At 40.5% G+C, this 17265-nt stretch overlaps 1 protein-coding gene across 5 annotated transcripts in view; it reads left to right on the top strand.

Annotated features, from left to right (window-relative positions):
* Positions 1-17265, top strand: part of zfhx3b (zinc finger homeobox 3b) — a 153948-nt gene that overhangs the window by 121417 nt on the left and 15266 nt on the right. For 4 of the 5 annotated variants that reach the window (XM_049593671.1, XM_049593653.1, XM_049593676.1 and 1 more), the window contains exons 6-8: positions 2181-2288; positions 13661-13797; positions 14356-14556. In XM_049593671.1, the coding sequence (XP_049449628.1) occupies positions 2181-2288; positions 13661-13797; positions 14356-14556 (446 nt within the window). The remainder of the gene's footprint in view (positions 1-2180; positions 2289-13660; positions 13798-14355; positions 14557-17265) is intronic. The other variant, XM_049593685.1, reaches the window with a different exon arrangement.

Raw genomic sequence — 17265 nt, forward strand, 5'->3', positions numbered from 1 at the left:
CAGGCAGGAGTTAGATGGGATTTCAGGACTAGGTAGGAGATCTCTGGTTTTCTGGGAATGTTTAAGATCTGCCTCACCAGCACGGGATGGGCTGCACTGGATGGAATTCATGGGTTGCCTTGGAAACATAATAGAAACATGGTTAAAAATAAAAGAATAAAATGTATTCGTGTGTGTGGGATCAGGGGAACACTTAAATACGCTTTTTGCAAGGAGTCAGTCATCCCTTTTAAATGTATTTATTTAAACGCGGGATCATTGGATCACAGGATCGGCTTTTAGCAATAATGTGTAACAACACAATCCATGCACCAATCACTCTGCTCACAAAGCTGTGTCCTGCAGCATTTGTGTCAGCAAGCAGGAAATGGAGGATATTGTTCCTGTTCTGCAAGTAATACAAAGGTGTTATCCATTGACCTTGTTTTTTTTTTTTTTTGAATAACCCTTTATGTACAAACATGCATAATACAATTGCATGTCTTTGTAGTCTTAGTGTGTATTCAGTCAACCTTTAACAAGCAAGACAGGTTTATATATGTCTTAAAATAGCAGAACATGTAGATAATCTTAAATATCCAACCTTTTTATAGCCAGCAGAGCAGCTGATTTTCTTTCACACACACAGCAGAGAATAAAATGTCAAACAATAATTTTCGAGGAAGACCTCACAATGCATTTTGTATTTTTCATTTACAAACATGACTTATTTGCATACAATATCTCTATTCACCCTTTCAGGTGAAAAAAATGTTTCTGAGTATTCTCTCTCTGAGTAAGACTTGTCATCAGGAAGAGGGCTGTGAGAGTAGCCATGTGGTTCAGAGACTTATGAGTGTTCAAAGTGTATCTGCGATAATGACACATACCAGAGTTTGAGAACACGATGTCAACTCTATATACAGTGTATGCAGTGTTTCACAACTGACAGGATAAACAGTGAGTGTTGGGGATAATGTAACGTCATAAAAGTGGTTTTGGCTGTGGGTAGTCATGTGGTGAGCTAAGATTGGATGTGTGATGACTGCAGGGCTGAATACTTGAACAGGATATTTCAGTAGCTGTTGTAGCATTGTCAATATATCAATAGCTCATAGAGTAGAGACCTGAGCATGAAAGCATTTTCAAAAGAGCATTTAAGTACATTTGCTGTGAATTAGCTGACGTGTGTAATAACTGATAGGGCCTATTGACTGCGGCCTAGTTTACTGTTGTCAAATCAATGCGATTGCATGCAAGTCCCACTACTTTTAAACAAACTTAACAGGCGAAGGGGATGTTCAGGGGGCACTGGAGGGAAATAAACAAGATTGATGCCCTTTTTATTATCTGTTTTTGCTATCTTTTCCTCTGTGTGTTACTTACAAATGGCGTTATCGGATATCCATTGTTTGGACTTCGATGCTCCTAAATGGCCTGATATATCGAGCTGAGGCTTTTAAGGTGGTTACAGGGGATTTCTGCCTTTGACTTGGCATAAAAAATAAAATGAATTGTGGCTCTGAAAGTTTTAAATATTTATGATTTTTCTTTTTTTTTTTTTTTTACAACAGTAGAATAGAAGAAGTGAAATGAGGCTTGTATTGGTAAGTAACCTAGCAGATTGCAGCAGGGGACAGTAATGTATGTGTGTGTTGTGGTCATGTGTGAGAAAGAGAATGGGAGCTTGTCTACTATAAGGTCTTCCTTTTGAAGGATACTGCTCACACAATTATTTTTCCATCTGCCCACTTCAGGCCACATGTGTGCTTTTCTTCCGTAGTTTTATGTCCACATTAAACCGAGGAAACCATATTTGTGTCATGGTCCTGAATACATGGAGAAATATAATAAATTAGCTCTCAATACAATATACAATACAGATATATTTGTAACATAACAACAATAATACTAGTTAAAATAATAAGCATGATAATAATCAGAAATATTTGCCTGTAATTTCCCCCCATAATTCAGCCCTGATTTTATAATTCTTGTCAAAACAAATTTCACAGTGATGATCAGACAGCACAGGACAGAAAGCAGATTCTGCCCTCTTTGTCTGCTAGCCTTGCAACTGTGTGTCAGCATATGTAATTGTTGCAAGCTCCTATAGAAAAAAACGCTGCCGTCCCTTTAAGTGCTTCCACCAATTCTGATGGCGTGGTAATTTACATATCCCGTCCTCCCTCCCCCTTCAGGAGAGCTGAGTGAGGATGTGGAGGCTGCTAGTGAGACCACCACAGACCAGGAGGACCAAACCAAAGACAGAGAAAGTGGGGGGGAGAAGGAGCTCACCAAAGGGACAGGTAAGGCCAATATTTACACCACACACATTTAGGGACCACTATTCACAGGACACATGTGGCCCTGCACCTGAATGGTGCTGAACAACAGGCCTTTTGTCTAATTAAAGTAAACCTTTTTTAACAAAATACTGAGAGCCTTTTTAAGCATTAAACACTTTCTCTTAAAAAAAACCTCCCTAAATCCAATTGTAGTTTTCAAAGGCTGCACTTTCATGCTGCAGGTTTCCAGGCATTAAATCCCATCAGATACAGTGAGGATAAACTATCAATTTAGGTAATATGTTCAGGTGACATGTGACCCATGTTTTGTCTTTGCTCAATGGGTGATGTGAAAAGTGGGGCCTGCATGCATAATTCCAGCTGAGCCATGTGTGTACACACATGTGATAGCAATGCCCCCTCCTAAACTTTGCTGCACACACACACACACACACACAGGGACACAGTCAACACTTGCCTGTGTTTAAAGTTATCAGATCAGGATGGTTTTACGTGTGGATGTCTTAATTGACAGCTGTAGGTGGTGAATGCTAAACAGGGGGTTGGGCTTGGGGTGAGGGGAGGAGCTTGAGGCCTAAACAAGCTGTGGTCAATGGTCCTAAAAAAGTGTTTTCAGGATTTTTGGACACATTTAAGGTTTGAATCTTATGTTTTTTTCAAATTAGGTATGCATACATTTGTGGAATTTTTCCTGTTTGTCAGTTATGACGATCACTACTACACATGGTGAAAAAAAAACTTTTAAAGTTTGAGTAATGTTGGAGTTTTGGTATGATTGGTTCTGTCTGAAAGGGCCTAGAAGAAGGGCTGCTTACAATGACAGATGATGGCACTGATGATGGTGGAAAAAAATGAAAAAAATATTGTATGTTTATCAATATTTTTGACCAAATACTTCGATATTGTGATGATTTGCAGGGTTGACTATTGGTGCATTCACAAAATATTTGCACAGTGAGATTTTTGATAATAATCATCAGTGATGTGGATATAATGACCTTGTGGGTAAAGGCAAATTATAGAACAGCTCAAACAGTCTGGTAAGTTCATAAAATTACATCACTTTACTGTAATGCAGCCTTTAAAAGACAACACTTAGGATATTTGGTATCCAAAAGATAATGTTTAGTTTCATCATGATATTGATATAATATCAATATATATTGCCCAGCCCTGCTTTTAACACAGAATCTATGCAGCTGCCTTTCCAACTGAGCTGCCCAGCTTCATCTCCTCAATATGAATAAAGCATGTTCTCAAAGTTTAATGAGAAATTTAAAGCAAGAATCTAAAACTTTAGATTTTGTATCCCATGCCATACACTGTATGTGCATCGCTGCGTCTAATTATATATAAAGCTTTTGTTTACCGTTTTCTCCAACGTCAGTGTAAATGAAATATAGCTTCATTTTTCTTCTTTATGCACAATTTACTTTGTACGCCTGTGTTAGAAAAACAATGTTGGCAGTTAAGACATCTCTTATTCAATAGAAGAGATTTCTGATAATGATGACACTGAGCAGTAACAGGCCTGGATAGATGCTTCTCACTTGTCTAACTTCTTGTGTTACTGCAGGATGTTTTGATTTACACTAGTCAGGTTAAAAGCTGGAAAACAATTCAGACCTTTTGCATACCTAAGTTTTTTATAAAGTGTAGGGAAAAAAAACTTCATCACAGTGTTTGAAGCCCAGCCTTTGTAAAATGTCTTTGATATTCGAACTTCTATTTTAAATGAGGCTGAGTTGTTTGTGCTCTTTGAAAGGGCGACACTCTTCTTTGATGGAAGAAATAATGATATGCATGCCTGACTGAATATGGCTAAAAGTATGTTTTAGCACATCAAAATAAAGCACTTTAAAAAGCATTAAAATGAGCTGGCCGATTAATAATTCACTCATACCTGTGGTGCACAGGAAGACGACTCCTCGCATTAGGATTCCTCCTTTTTGAAAGGCATGCAATTTGATACAAGCATATTCAGTTCCTTTCCTCCCCTCTGTCAGTCGCTAATCACCAAATAAGTGTGTTTCTGTGTTTTCACAAAGGAAATATGTGCTTGCATATGAAAAATTTACAGCTTCCCAGCAGCTTATTAGAAACGCTTAGTTAAAAATAGCATGTGCATTAGGGAACCAGGTCTGAGGTTCTGTTTGATGTCAGTGAAAAGGTGGGTGGGTAGGTTGGGGTGGTGGGTTCAAGGCTGTGTTGTCAGCGAAAGGTAGACAGCTGTAGTTTAATGGAAGGGTCCCTTTTTGTACTTCAAACTTTTTGTGATTGATGAATACAATGCCCATTCAAAGCGAGTGCAGAAAAGCTATCTTGTAGGGAAAAAAGCGAGGAAGACCTCACAATGCATTTGGTAAACAGAGGCGCGCTTGTTTGGGCTAGTGATTGTCTGAAGATGTTTCTACAGTGGGCGCACAAAAGGTGTGTGTATGTTAGAATATGGCGTACGAGCATCTTGGCCAACCTGTTATTTATCTGAAAGGTGCTCGGTCTCCTACTGTCTGAGGCTGAGCTGTTTCTAAGGTCCATCATTAGAACTACTGAAGTATTTCTTCTCATCGTTGTCATGTAGCTGTTGGAACAGAGCACAACATTGTTCCTTTACAAATGACAGTCACTGTCAGACAGACGGCATTAGCGAACGCAGAAAAAAGGCTTCCTCCTTTTTAAAGCCACTGTCAATCTTATTTTCTCTTTCTTGTTCCGCAGCTCCTCAGTATTCATTAAAATCATTTAGAGGTACATCAGAAGCCTTTGTAAAATGCATATGTATTCAGCATGTCATCTCTTGAAAGATGCCTTCATTATTCTGTTGTTTTTTATTTATCTCAAAGATAATACATATATGTACATGTACAGGCACTCAGACATATGTAAATGTCATATGCTCCCAACACTGCACGAAACATGTGGTGCAACTTTTTTGTGATTATACAGTATATTATTATAAGTGTATATTCTGAGAGAAGAAAATACAAGTTACAGTAAAAGTAATTATAAGCGGAATACTAAAATCTTAATGTATTTGGACAGTGTCATCCTGCGTGATTAGTGATTCAAAGGGTCATTTTTTAATGCTAGTTATGAAATATGTATAACCGGACAGCTATGAGACTCTTTCCTGTCTCCCCATACCTTCTTCACCTAGCTGAGACAGCACTGGCAAGAAGGGAAGCGCTTCTACATAGGAACAGGATCCTTACCTTCCTTCATTAAAGCAGGTGCTGTATTTATGCAGCAGCTGAATGTATGGGGATGCAGCAAGGAGAAAGGCAGGGTGGCAAGTGTAGGGGAGATAGGGAGGTGAAGAGAGCAGGAAGAGGAGGAAGGAGGGGAATTGTTAATACACCTACAGACTTGGACACAATGTGATTTGACATATTTAACATAAATGTATGGGGAAAGGTTATATTGAAAGCTGGGGGGTGGGGGAGAGGCAGGGAGGAGTAGTCTCTCCATTCGGGAGCTGCGAAGATTCTAGTCCTCTGAAACTGAGCTTGATAAATAATTCTTTTCATACCTTCTTTCTCCTTACATTCAATTTATGGGAGCAGGAAAAATGATTTTCCAGCCTTGGTCATCCAGATTCTGAGATCAGTGGTTTTACTATGGAGATCAGACAGACTTAAAAGTAGATGAAACACCTTACACTTCTTATTGGCGACATGATATCTATATATACTGTAAATACTAAATGTGAGTGAATCTGTGGCTCATAGTTTAAAGTATCTACTTTAGGCTGATGATTATTTAAACATACCAACAGTTTTTAATATTTAATATGTTTAATATTGCTCTCAAACATGTCCATCTGCTTGGTTAACCACATGCATAGTCCCCAAACTCATTCATCATTTAGCAAGATGCAAGATATGTGAAGCAGGAGTGTAATGATCCATCGGTCTGGATTGATCCGTCGATTCAGTGATCAGTTCAAAAGTGAAAACATCGATCCATATCGTCATGTTTAGGTTACGCTTTTATTTTGAAATTCTGTGTCACTGTCAATCAGCAGCAGGCAGATGATGGCAAGCAGCCGAGAAAAAACTGGAATAAATCAGCGGTGTGGAAATAATTTCAGTTTCGGAGTAAATAGGGTCAACAGACAAAGCACATGTTGTATGTAAACGATGCAGTTATGAGATAAAACAGGGCGTACCTGCCTGGCCAGGTATCTCACTCTGCTAACTTGTTGCTACAGCAGCATTAGCCGCTCTGTTTCAACAATGTTCAGCTGAAAAAACATGCGTGCAGGCTAAAATTCAAACGTGCTGCTCTGTCTGGGGATGCAGTGACTCAAACGTCTGCTAGCTGCTAGCCTAATTTATCTATGAACCTTGACAGTTGTTACTGAGCCAAATATAATACTTTTGTTAAATAATGTTGCTGTTAATCCATGTTTAATGGCTGCTGGGAGAAGTTTGCCTTCAAGTTGTATGAAAAAGATGATGGTTTGGGTTAAAATGAAAACGCATCTTCCAGAAAAAGGCTTTCTGTTAGAAAACCCTGAATGCTAACTTGTTGTTTTATGTGTTAGTGGAGTCAATTTAAAGTAAACTTAACTGCACTGCAGTGGATACAAGTGGATACAATTACTTACCATTATTTATGTGTTATTTTTATCTACCATGGCCAAAGGCAAAGACAGAAAGGGGTGGCAGTTTCTTCTTTAACTGACTGTGTTAAGTGGTATGTGCACAGACCCCTGAATCACACTGAATCAGTATCATAATGGAACTAGTGATTTACGCCATTAATGTGAAGTTAGTCAGAATAAGACCGGGGTTTGTTCAGGCCAAATAACTTGACAAAAAAAAATACATATATATTTTGCTGCTTTCAAATTCAATGCCATGACCACAGTCATATATTTAGTGCACACAGCACATGTTTGTATGCAGTGAATCCAAGGGTGATGGTTTTGTTTTAGTATTGGGGAGGAACACATATGAAAGCGGGCTTGGGGTTCCTCCTCTGGAAAATTTGAGTGCAAAACACTTAATTTCCTGCATTGTGATGAATTTTATGCACCAGTTTATGATGGAAATGTCTTTATTTCCATTAGAATAAAAGTCCTCCATTACTTTAATGTTTTTATTTGGGAGGGGGCAAAAGCACATGTTCTAAATATTGATGGGGACATGTCCCCTTCCTAATCTACGCCTGTGACTGAATCCCTTTTTACAGTCACTTTCCATGCTGGCCTTGTCTGTGTTAGCTCGGGCTTAAATGTTAGCGTTGTTAAAGTGTGTAGGAGTATTTTGACATAGTTTCGTGGAGCACCAATTAAAGGTGACATGCAGCATTCGATTAGCTGCTGCACACTGTTGTTTTTTTTTTTTAGACTTCCTGTGTACAAATAGTGCATATTATGGTATTATCCTACTTCATTATGCCAGAAAACATCACTTTTACCTCTCACGTGTTGAGCCTCATAAATAAAATCAAAATAGGTTAAAGCTATATTTATGCATAATTAAACCTTTTTGCATTTTTCACACCTTCAGCAGAGGTGTTGTTCTGATTGTTGTGGTGAAGTTTGAAGCATGTGCTGTGGATTTGTAAGGAGTAATACAGAGATAGTGTAATGAGATGGTAACAAATTATGGTATGTTAAAACTAGGTATTTCCTAACAGATGTTTTACAATATGTATCTGATTGTTTGTTAGCTCATACTGTAGGTTTGCACACAGACCAGCTAAAAAAATTTCTCCACATTACGTCCAGTTAAAGGTTGACACTGCCTGTGAAACTGTTTAGAGGAAGACTTGGCAGCTGGGTGTGTTTATACAAGTCTGTGTGTGTGTTTCTGGCTCCACATCCACCTGTGTGTTTGTATAAATGTGCTTCAGCATGCACACGTGCACGTGTAGGTGTGCAGGAGAAGCAGATGTTGTGTCGCACACTGTAGATGCTGCATTTAGTCTGTGTAATGAACATGATGATTAGCATCCCCTAGACCCAGCACCGTGGCATTGCAGTCTTCTCATTTTTTATTGTGCTCCACATTGTGCTGTTAGTCCTCCGGTGCTGCTCATTCAGAAACAGACATACAAAGCGTTATGGATTGTTCTCCGTGTAACAGCGCAGATATGTAGATTTAATATTAGCTGCGGTTGATGCTTATGGTTAGTTACAATCAAATTATTCAAGTTTATGTTATTGTTACTATAAACTGGGAGACATTCAGTGCAGTGGTGATTTGTTATTGCTTTTAAACCCTAAGTAGTTTGAGAAATCAGGAGACAGAGCGGTGAAAATGTTTACATATTCATATCACGTCCTTTGAGTGCTTGTCATCCCTCAAATTGTAATTCCTTTTGTCTTTGAAGATAATAGGCCATAAATTGTCCTTGTTTGTGAGCCAACTCCCTGAAAGCTCAGTGTTTATGAGTTTTACCACGGGGTGTCTAATGGGCAAGCACCAGTGCTGTGTCTCCGAGCGTCCTGTAAAGGTGAACGCTATGTCATCCTGTTGTTCGGTGGCCTGAAGATTAATAACGCTTCTGCTAATTAATATCTCCTCTCAATTTCTTCATCTCGTATTTACCTTTCTTGCAATCATGTCGTTAGGGTGCATAACACTCTCATATCACACAGTTTAGTGTTTTATTCTTGGACTTCATAAATAACAGGAGATGATTTCATATGTGGCTTCAATATCGGCTTTTTAGTTCAAGGTTTCAGTTTTCTGGTATTTCTTTTTAATGGATGCAGAATAATTACCTGAGAAACATAAGATGAAATGGAACACTGCCCTTTATTGCTCTGGGCTCTGACGCAGGCTATAGATTAAAACCTGGATAGAAATGGAAAAAGGAAAAGACAATATTCAGGTATTGTTAGCATAGCATTAAAGGAGAATGAATTGTAGCACTGGGGGAGTTGAATCATCTCCATATTAATGGCCAACTTGCAGAGGGAATAGAGGTTAGGATTTTCTACATTCCAAGTAGCAGAGGTGCGTCAGAAGCCCTCTGCGGTGTGAAGGTGAAAGGTTTTGGGGAGTTGGGGATCAGAGGACACAGTTTTCAGAAAGTGTACCACTGAGGTTTACTATGCAGAGGAAATGTGGGCTGAGCTGTAGTTTAAAGTGATTGGCAGACTGTAGCTGTTCTGGGCAGAGTTACAGTAAAGTTATGCAGTCTCGCTGGCGTGGACGGACTGCATGATAGGTTATGTTTTTTACAACCGGAGGCCTGAAGCTGCCACGGCGAGACAGGAACTGTGGTAATGAGGGGGCAGAGGCTCCGGAGATGATGAGGACCCCATGTCAGTCAGTAGGAGGGGAATTCCCCTCCGAAAAACACCAGGAATCTTTTTCCCATCTTCCACTTCTTTTACATATTGTTTACTGTAACTCGCGTCTTAGAATATGGACAACCTCTCCCAAGGACAAAGCAGATTAATGGCAGCTGCGATTGCACTCCTGGAAGATTTCAATGGCAGATGACCTGTTGTGGTTAATTCAGTCTGTGCTGTGTCAGTCACTCTGTTCAGCAGGCATCTTTTTTCCCCCCCTTTAAAAGCACAACAAGGCTGTGATTGCTCCAGAGACCGTTGCAGTGTGCTGACAGCCCCTTTGCTGCTTGAATAATACAGTCCAGCTATGGGAGGTGAGACAAGGTGCCAAAGTCCAATTCACTTACGGGACTCGACAGCACAAAAGCCTCTGGTTTACGGAAAAGGGGCATGAATTAATAATCACCTAATTGACTCTTAGGGTTTTTTTTTTTCTCCACTCGTGCCCTGCCTTTTGTGCTTTCAAACAAAAGCCCACCCTGTGTATCTGTCAGAAGAGGTTTGGTGTGGATGGGGGATCTGTGTCTAATGACCAGGCAGAAGAGGTCAGGGGAACAGACAGACTCCTGACAGACATTAAGGTCACTGACAGAGGGGGAGCCCACGGTGGTCTCTGTGGACAGTTACTTGGGAATTGGACAAGCATTTTTAATCTAAGCAACCACAAGGTTTAAATACAGAAATGCATTGTAGTTTGAGGTCAAGTGTCATCACTAAGGACGCCTCTGTAATCTCCACAGCAGCCTCACAGGGCCCAGCGATGAGTAATGTGGCCAGAGTGACAGCTATATTATATATTCCAAAGAAACAGAAGGAATTATTCTTTAAAAAACACGTGATTGTATTTCTTCTCTTGCAGCCTAACATCAGAAAGTAAAACTAGACCTCACCTCTAGTTGTTGTCAGCTGTGTTTGACATCCATAGCATATCTCACCAGAGTCCTTTTCTGCTCTTTCTTGACAGTACATTGCTCCTGTAATAGTCCATCAGGACCCAATGTTTTGGTCATTGGTTCTGATCTCCTGCTCGTATCGTAGATCCATGTGTCTCACGTGTACGCATCTATGCTCGGACACCAGTGTCCAATCTGCCATGTTAGACAGACTGTGTGTAATGACCAAAAAAAAAAAAAAAAAATCTCTATTTCATTCCCAGCTTTTCAATGTCTCTGCCGTTTCTTTTTTCTTTTTTTTTTTCATCACCCTTGACACGGAAAAACAGGATACAGTAGTTGGATGTTAGTCATGGTGCTGGTGATGGTGTCGGGGTGTAGGGTTCTTAAGAGAGGGCGATTGATCAGATTTATGGAGTCCTAATTGGCCATGACGAGAAAGACTGTGTGTGAGTAAGCCTCCCCAGCCTTCCATCTGTCCCCCTCTCCCTCTCTCAATCTCTCCTTCTCTCTCACACACACAAACATAAAACACACTGAGCAAGAGAGCCAGTTTGGGCCCCTTCTACAGCAGCTCTCCAGTGCCTTAGCATAAACAGCCACTTGTTTCACCTCTCTGGTGCTTATTGAGTAATTGTGGAAGTGGAATATACTTATAATCAATTATGTTTATCCTCTTAATCATGAGGCTGAGAGGATACTTGTGTCTACTTAATCCATGCTTACTTTCCGCATTGTATGTATGTACTTTATAGCCACAGCGTGAGCCCTGCGTCACCTGCTCTTTGAATTTCTTTCTGCACTTCCTCTCTCAGTTACAAAAGTTAAGTCATTCCCAGTGAATGGTAATTATACATATTTAGGTTGTAGCAGCTGCTGTGCTTGTTTCCTTCTGTTTGTGCACAAATGCAATGCAGCGTTTTTTTTACACGAGAGAGCAGGTGCTTGTAAATGTTGCAATCTGATATTAATAGTTTTAACAGATGCTGCTCCTTTGACTTCGAAAACAGTTAGCTTTCCTTTGCTACATTGTATCTGTGAGACCTCTGGTGCTATATTGTGCTACTGAGCTGCTAATTGAGAGACAAAAAGCCAAGATACAGAAATGAGTGTTTTCCTCTAGCTCAGTAGGTCCACAGAAAGAGAAATGAGCCTTTTTAAGATGATATATTATCATTACTAAATTGAATTAGGACCCCCAAACATGAGAGAGGTCAAAAGATCATCCAGGCTGTTGAGATGTGAAGGTGGCCACAGATGACCGGCAATGTTTTCCTCGAGAGATGAGTTCAGGGGAAGTCGGAGTGGACTGTAGTGGAGTTGAGGAGGAGGAGGAGGAGTGAGGACAGTGCCATGACTGAGAGGTTAATGTCAGGGAATGGGAGGTTCCTTTTGTTTAACATTCCCTTTGTTTATTGGCGGATGTGTTTAATAGGATTGACTGTGACTGGACCCTAATAGGGCCTCCCTGGCTGATCCCGGTGTCTCTGGGAGATCTCGCAGGCTGCTCTGTCCAAAGCCAGGTCCCCCACTGGGTAATCAGCTCAACTGCCCCCGTCCTGATTGGAGCTGACATTTTAATGTCTGGAGCAGGAGCGTGGTCAGCCCTGCTTAACCTGACCCCCCGCCAAAGCACCCCTCCCTTACCAATGCCCTCTGTTCTCAATTTGCCCTTCCAGGACTGTACAAATCAGGGCAAATTTAACTCTTTATGGGCTTGTTAGGGGGTTGGCAAGACACCTCCTTAAGTTTCACAGTGAATTCTTTCCACTGGTGACAAAGCACGATGCTACGGCGGCTCCTCCGTGGTGGCTCCATGTGGATTTAGCTCCTCTGCGAGCCCTTGCTTAGCTGAGTGCTCAGCTGTGGTGCATATGTGTGTGCCACCTCGAGCTTCTCTTTTTTCTTCATAAAGCAGCAGTAGTGGTTTGCAGGGGCTCTTGTGCGAGGCCTTGCAGACGTGCTATTTTTTGCTAATACTGGTGTTGTTTGCACTGAAAGGATTAGCCGTGCAATTCAGTTTGTGAGCTAGTGAAACACTTGACGTAGCTTTACAGGTGAATATAATGGAAATCTTTCAAGAAATTGGCAGCCACATGTGAATGACTGCAGCCCCTTTTTACATTTCCACAGACTGAGCACCAAGGCATGGCTGTATCCTGTGAATATGCTCGGGTATGACTAATCATCAGTCTGATGCCATCTTTGAGCCCAATGGCATGTTTTTAGTCTTTAAAATCTTCGAGTCAAATGAAAGCTTGATGTCGTGTGCGGCCTCGCTTTTTTTTTTTTTTTTTTTTTTTTTTTTAAGGAAATATCGAGATTTGCTCAGAGGCCTGGAAAGAGGTTTTTCTAATCTTGCTGTCCTCTTTTTCTTTTTGTCACAGTCCACTTGCACAGAACTACAACACATTGGAGAAGGCTTAGCTGGTTACAGTGAAACAGAGAATTTCACTGGCATTCCCCTGCTTATGGAAACAAAGAGCTGCTGAATTTTCCAAGCTTGGTCAAACTGTAGGCACTGTTTGATTAAAATTAAATCTCTCTTGATCTCTTAAAAACGTCCTGATCACTCTGAAAGATAATACAAACTTTGGAGAGGCAGGAGTGTGAAAATTGGTCAAAATATCAAAAATTGAATTAGAGGTATTTGCTTTGTTCTTAAATATGGTTATATTACAATATCACGGTATCACAGTTGAGTCTAATGTGGATCATTTATTCTTCTCACTGTATGATAAGGTTGCATCATGTTTGTGTACCTTGTCTGAAGTTTAGAAACTCAGGAGGTCTGAAAATATGTGATGAAACCTAAAGTTGCACCCTGTGGCAAATTAATATTTTCATTAGCGGTTTACGGTGTTGTATGATATCCTGACAAGACAACATTGAAAGAGACAGCTCACCTGCAGCAGCATGGGAAGATGAGTAAAAAAAAGTGTGTGGTATTTTTCATGGGGTGACATGAGTTGGATAACAACACTTTCTCTGCCCAATTCCCATTAAATGCAGTTATATCACATTTAAGAAAGACATTCCAAAGCCCTTTATCCACAGTGTTATTGATTGACCTGCTCCCAGGCTGCCAAGTCCTCACCTTGTCTTGACATGTCTGCTCTTCTCTCTTTATCACTCCCATGTTTGTGTGCGTCTGTGTGAATGTGCAGCAGTGTCTGGCCACTCGGAGCGGCACCAGTCGGATTCCCCAGTCCCCTCCAAAAGGCCCTCTTCGCGGTCCGAGACCTCCGAGAGCCCGCTCTCCTCGAAGCGTCCCAGGACAGTTGAGAAGAGCGCTGCGGAGCAGGTGAGAGTTACACACCTCACACAGTTATGATAACATTGATGTCTTCAGATGTTCATGAAACTCTGTTTTTAAAACTCTTTGAATTAGGGGACTCTTGCTAAAGGTCATCTCATTATAAGCTTGAAACTTGTACATCAATTAAAAGAAGAAATGTAAAAACATACTTCTGATAATTTTCAGTTAGTTATCTCACTGACCCTTTTTATATTATGCAGGATTTTTTTTTTCTAAATCTACTCAAAATTATTTTAGCCTTCCTGCTGCAGTTGCACTGCTAATTGTGTATAAGGTGGAAAATCAATATAGTATTTGACAGATGAGAGCACTTTGAAGTAGGTGCCAAGACTCAGTGGTGCTCAGTATTACACAGTTGTCTGTGATCAGAGGGATCTGCCTGCTTGAGGGAAGGGGGCCCCAAATCTTCCGCCTGATCTACAGCTCCTCTTCAAGCAGGCCCACCATCCTCACCGCACGCATTTCACCCCATTAACCCTCCGTGGGTTTGTTTTTAACCCCCTCCTCTTTCTCTCCGTCTCCGCTACTGTCTCTCCTACCCAGATGTACCAGTGCCCCTACTGCAAGTTCACCAACACGGACCTGAATCGTCTCAGAATGCATGTTATGACGCAGCACTCTGTCCAACCCATGTTACGCTGCCCATTATGCCAGGACATGCTCAACAACAAGATCCACCTGCAGTTCCACCTCACACACCTCCACAGTGTGGCTCCTGACTGTGTGGATAAGCTTATTGCCACAGTAAGTCCTCTGTTGTGTTTGTTCTGCGTGTGATTAGATACTGGGGTGGTTGGAAAAGGTTGAAGTGTTAACTCCATCTTCATTCTTACATTTCTCGGCCAGCAATGCTTTTGAATTCTTTTCTTTACCAACCTGTATATTTCAAGGTAACCTAAAGCTGGCCTGTGTTTTGTTAGATTGGTATGTATTAGATTGGCATGGCGAGTGCACGGAGCCATAACAAATAGAATGCATAAGTACTTTAGGAAACACATTATCCATAGTTTCTATAAGGCAGGGAATGCAGAGGAGGAAAAGCACAATAGATGAATAAATGTATGGCCGTCTGGGTAAGCTGAATTGTATACATAGCACCAGTCTTAGTCTTGATTCCAATTTCTCTATCCACTCTGTCACGCATTGTGTCTGTCATTATCTACACAGTCATTTATAGGCGACCACAGCTGGTCGAAGCTGTGCTATATAGGCCTGACATATTGCTACTTATACACATTAGGCCCATCAGATTGCAGACAGTGGGTCAGGTCAAGGACCAGCGTAAGGATTCAGCAATGCCAAGAAGATGAGTCACTCGCTCTCAATCAATCCCTCACCCCGGAGTAGCTCCCTAGCTGTGGGAACAATTGTCATTCCTGTCTTCCGTCCTCTAAATTGCCAACATTCAGTCCTTTATCAAACACAAAGAATGCTGTTAATTGTGAAATGGCTGCAGGCAATCCCATTGGCTCATTGGAAATGATTGGGCCTTTTTAAGATGCATATTTTTCCCCTCTTTTTCATTGTCTTAATGTGCCCATCATCAGAGAGCCTTTCTCCAGCTCTCTTCTAATCACAGTCATTTGGGGAGGGGAACTCATAATCTGTTTTTGTATTTTTTAATGATTTCAAAAGGAGCAGGTCTCTGAGCTCCCAGTTCATTTATAACTACACTGACATTCTAGCCATGTCTGTGATCACCTGTGCGCTAGTCAAAACAAAGCTTTTCATGATGAATATGTTAAAATAATTGTGACACAGATTAATCAAAATTTAATGAACCGTTTCCCCACTTCATGAAATTCAAGTACAAGCAATGGAAATGCTATTATTCACTACAAATCATGACACAATCAAGTCTCATATGAAAATGTGTGTTTTTATAGGACACGTAGAAAACATAATGTTTATAGTGTCTATGTCAGGTCCATTCCTACAGAAAATAAGATGCAAAATTTATGTGTTTGTAGCTTGAGTCATGTGATCTTTGACTCCTATGTCCTGAAGTTAGATTTATATCAGCTGCAATGCACTGGGGCACCATTTCCTACCTAGAGAGAATACTTTCTTTGCTTCCTATAATGCTAATCAAGGGGAAATAAAATTTTATTTGCCCTGTTTTCTTGTAAATCACTGAGCAAATCTTTGCTCTGTTCTATCCTGTGAAGCTAAATAGCGTGCTGGACAATCACCGAGTAAAACATTACTCTGTCTGCTGCCTAGCCATCTTCATCCCCCATCTAGAAAGTAAATGGCAAGCACATTAGTATGGTAGATGGCAATATTTATTTCTTTTATAGAGGTAGTAATGTACTGAGCCACTACAAGAGCATCGTGATAGAACAGAGGTAATATAACACACATTAAAGCTAGCACCTTTTTATAACTGGTGAATGCAGATGGAAAGGTACTTTATCCTTTTCACATGTCTAAGGAGAGGAGCCTAATTAATTCTGAAATAGGTGACTTTTATTTCTTGCCAAGCATGCATAATGATGCGTTCACTCTTCACCCTTCATCCCTCCATCCACCTTTCGTCTTTGCACTCCCTCCTCCTCCCTCTTTTCCATCCCATGTCTCTCATGCCTCTCTGTCTCATATGCAGTACATATATACAGTGTGTATATATATATATATATATATATATATATATATATATACATACACACACACACACACATACTCCCCCAGTCCTCCCTCTCTCACTCTATGTCTCATTTTCTGTCTGTGTAAGATAGGGGTAATGAAAATAATTGTGCTTCATTAATTCTGAGTCTGGCTGGATGATAGCCATTTTGAACTATGTTTGCCAATTAGGCGGTCCAAATTAAAAGTGACCTTGGGATACTCTGCTCTTTCCACTAATCGCCTAATGAAGCAGTTGTCTAGAAACAGTCCACTTTGTAATGTAAATCATTGCTTTTTTTGTTTTGTGACTTTCAGTGTTGCTTGCATTAATTCCCCACTTTTCATTTTGAAGAGATAGAGAGGTAACAAAAACAAAGAATGAAATGGCTGGATGTATACTGTTAAATTTGTGACCGTACCAGCCAAATGCAGTCTGTACACGGTGATGGAAAGTGTTAACTGTTTAACCTTGAAACTCCTGTTGCTTGAGGATAATTCTGCTCCATTTGGATCTGGCCCGTAGGCTATATGATATGCTACAGTACGTTCAGCTGTGTTCTCACTGTGCCTATTAGAGGAGTAATTAGAAAGCATATGGCACATACCACTAGGATGCATCCTTTGAGATTCTCCCCCTTTTGTCTCCATTGTTTGATACATCTTTATTATAAACATGACTACCTATAAGTCTTAAGGCTAAAAGTATAAGGTGAAGAACGTTTTAAAGTAAAGGTTCACCAGTGAACAGGAGGGAAAAGACGAGGGAATTGAAATGCAGCATGTAGAGTGAAGCTGATTACTCTGTTTGTGAAGTTAATTGAAGGA

Source organism: Epinephelus fuscoguttatus, linkage group LG2 (assembly GCF_011397635.1).
Source record: "Epinephelus fuscoguttatus linkage group LG2, E.fuscoguttatus.final_Chr_v1".
NCBI lineage: Eukaryota > Metazoa > Chordata > Actinopteri > Perciformes > Serranidae > Epinephelus > Epinephelus fuscoguttatus.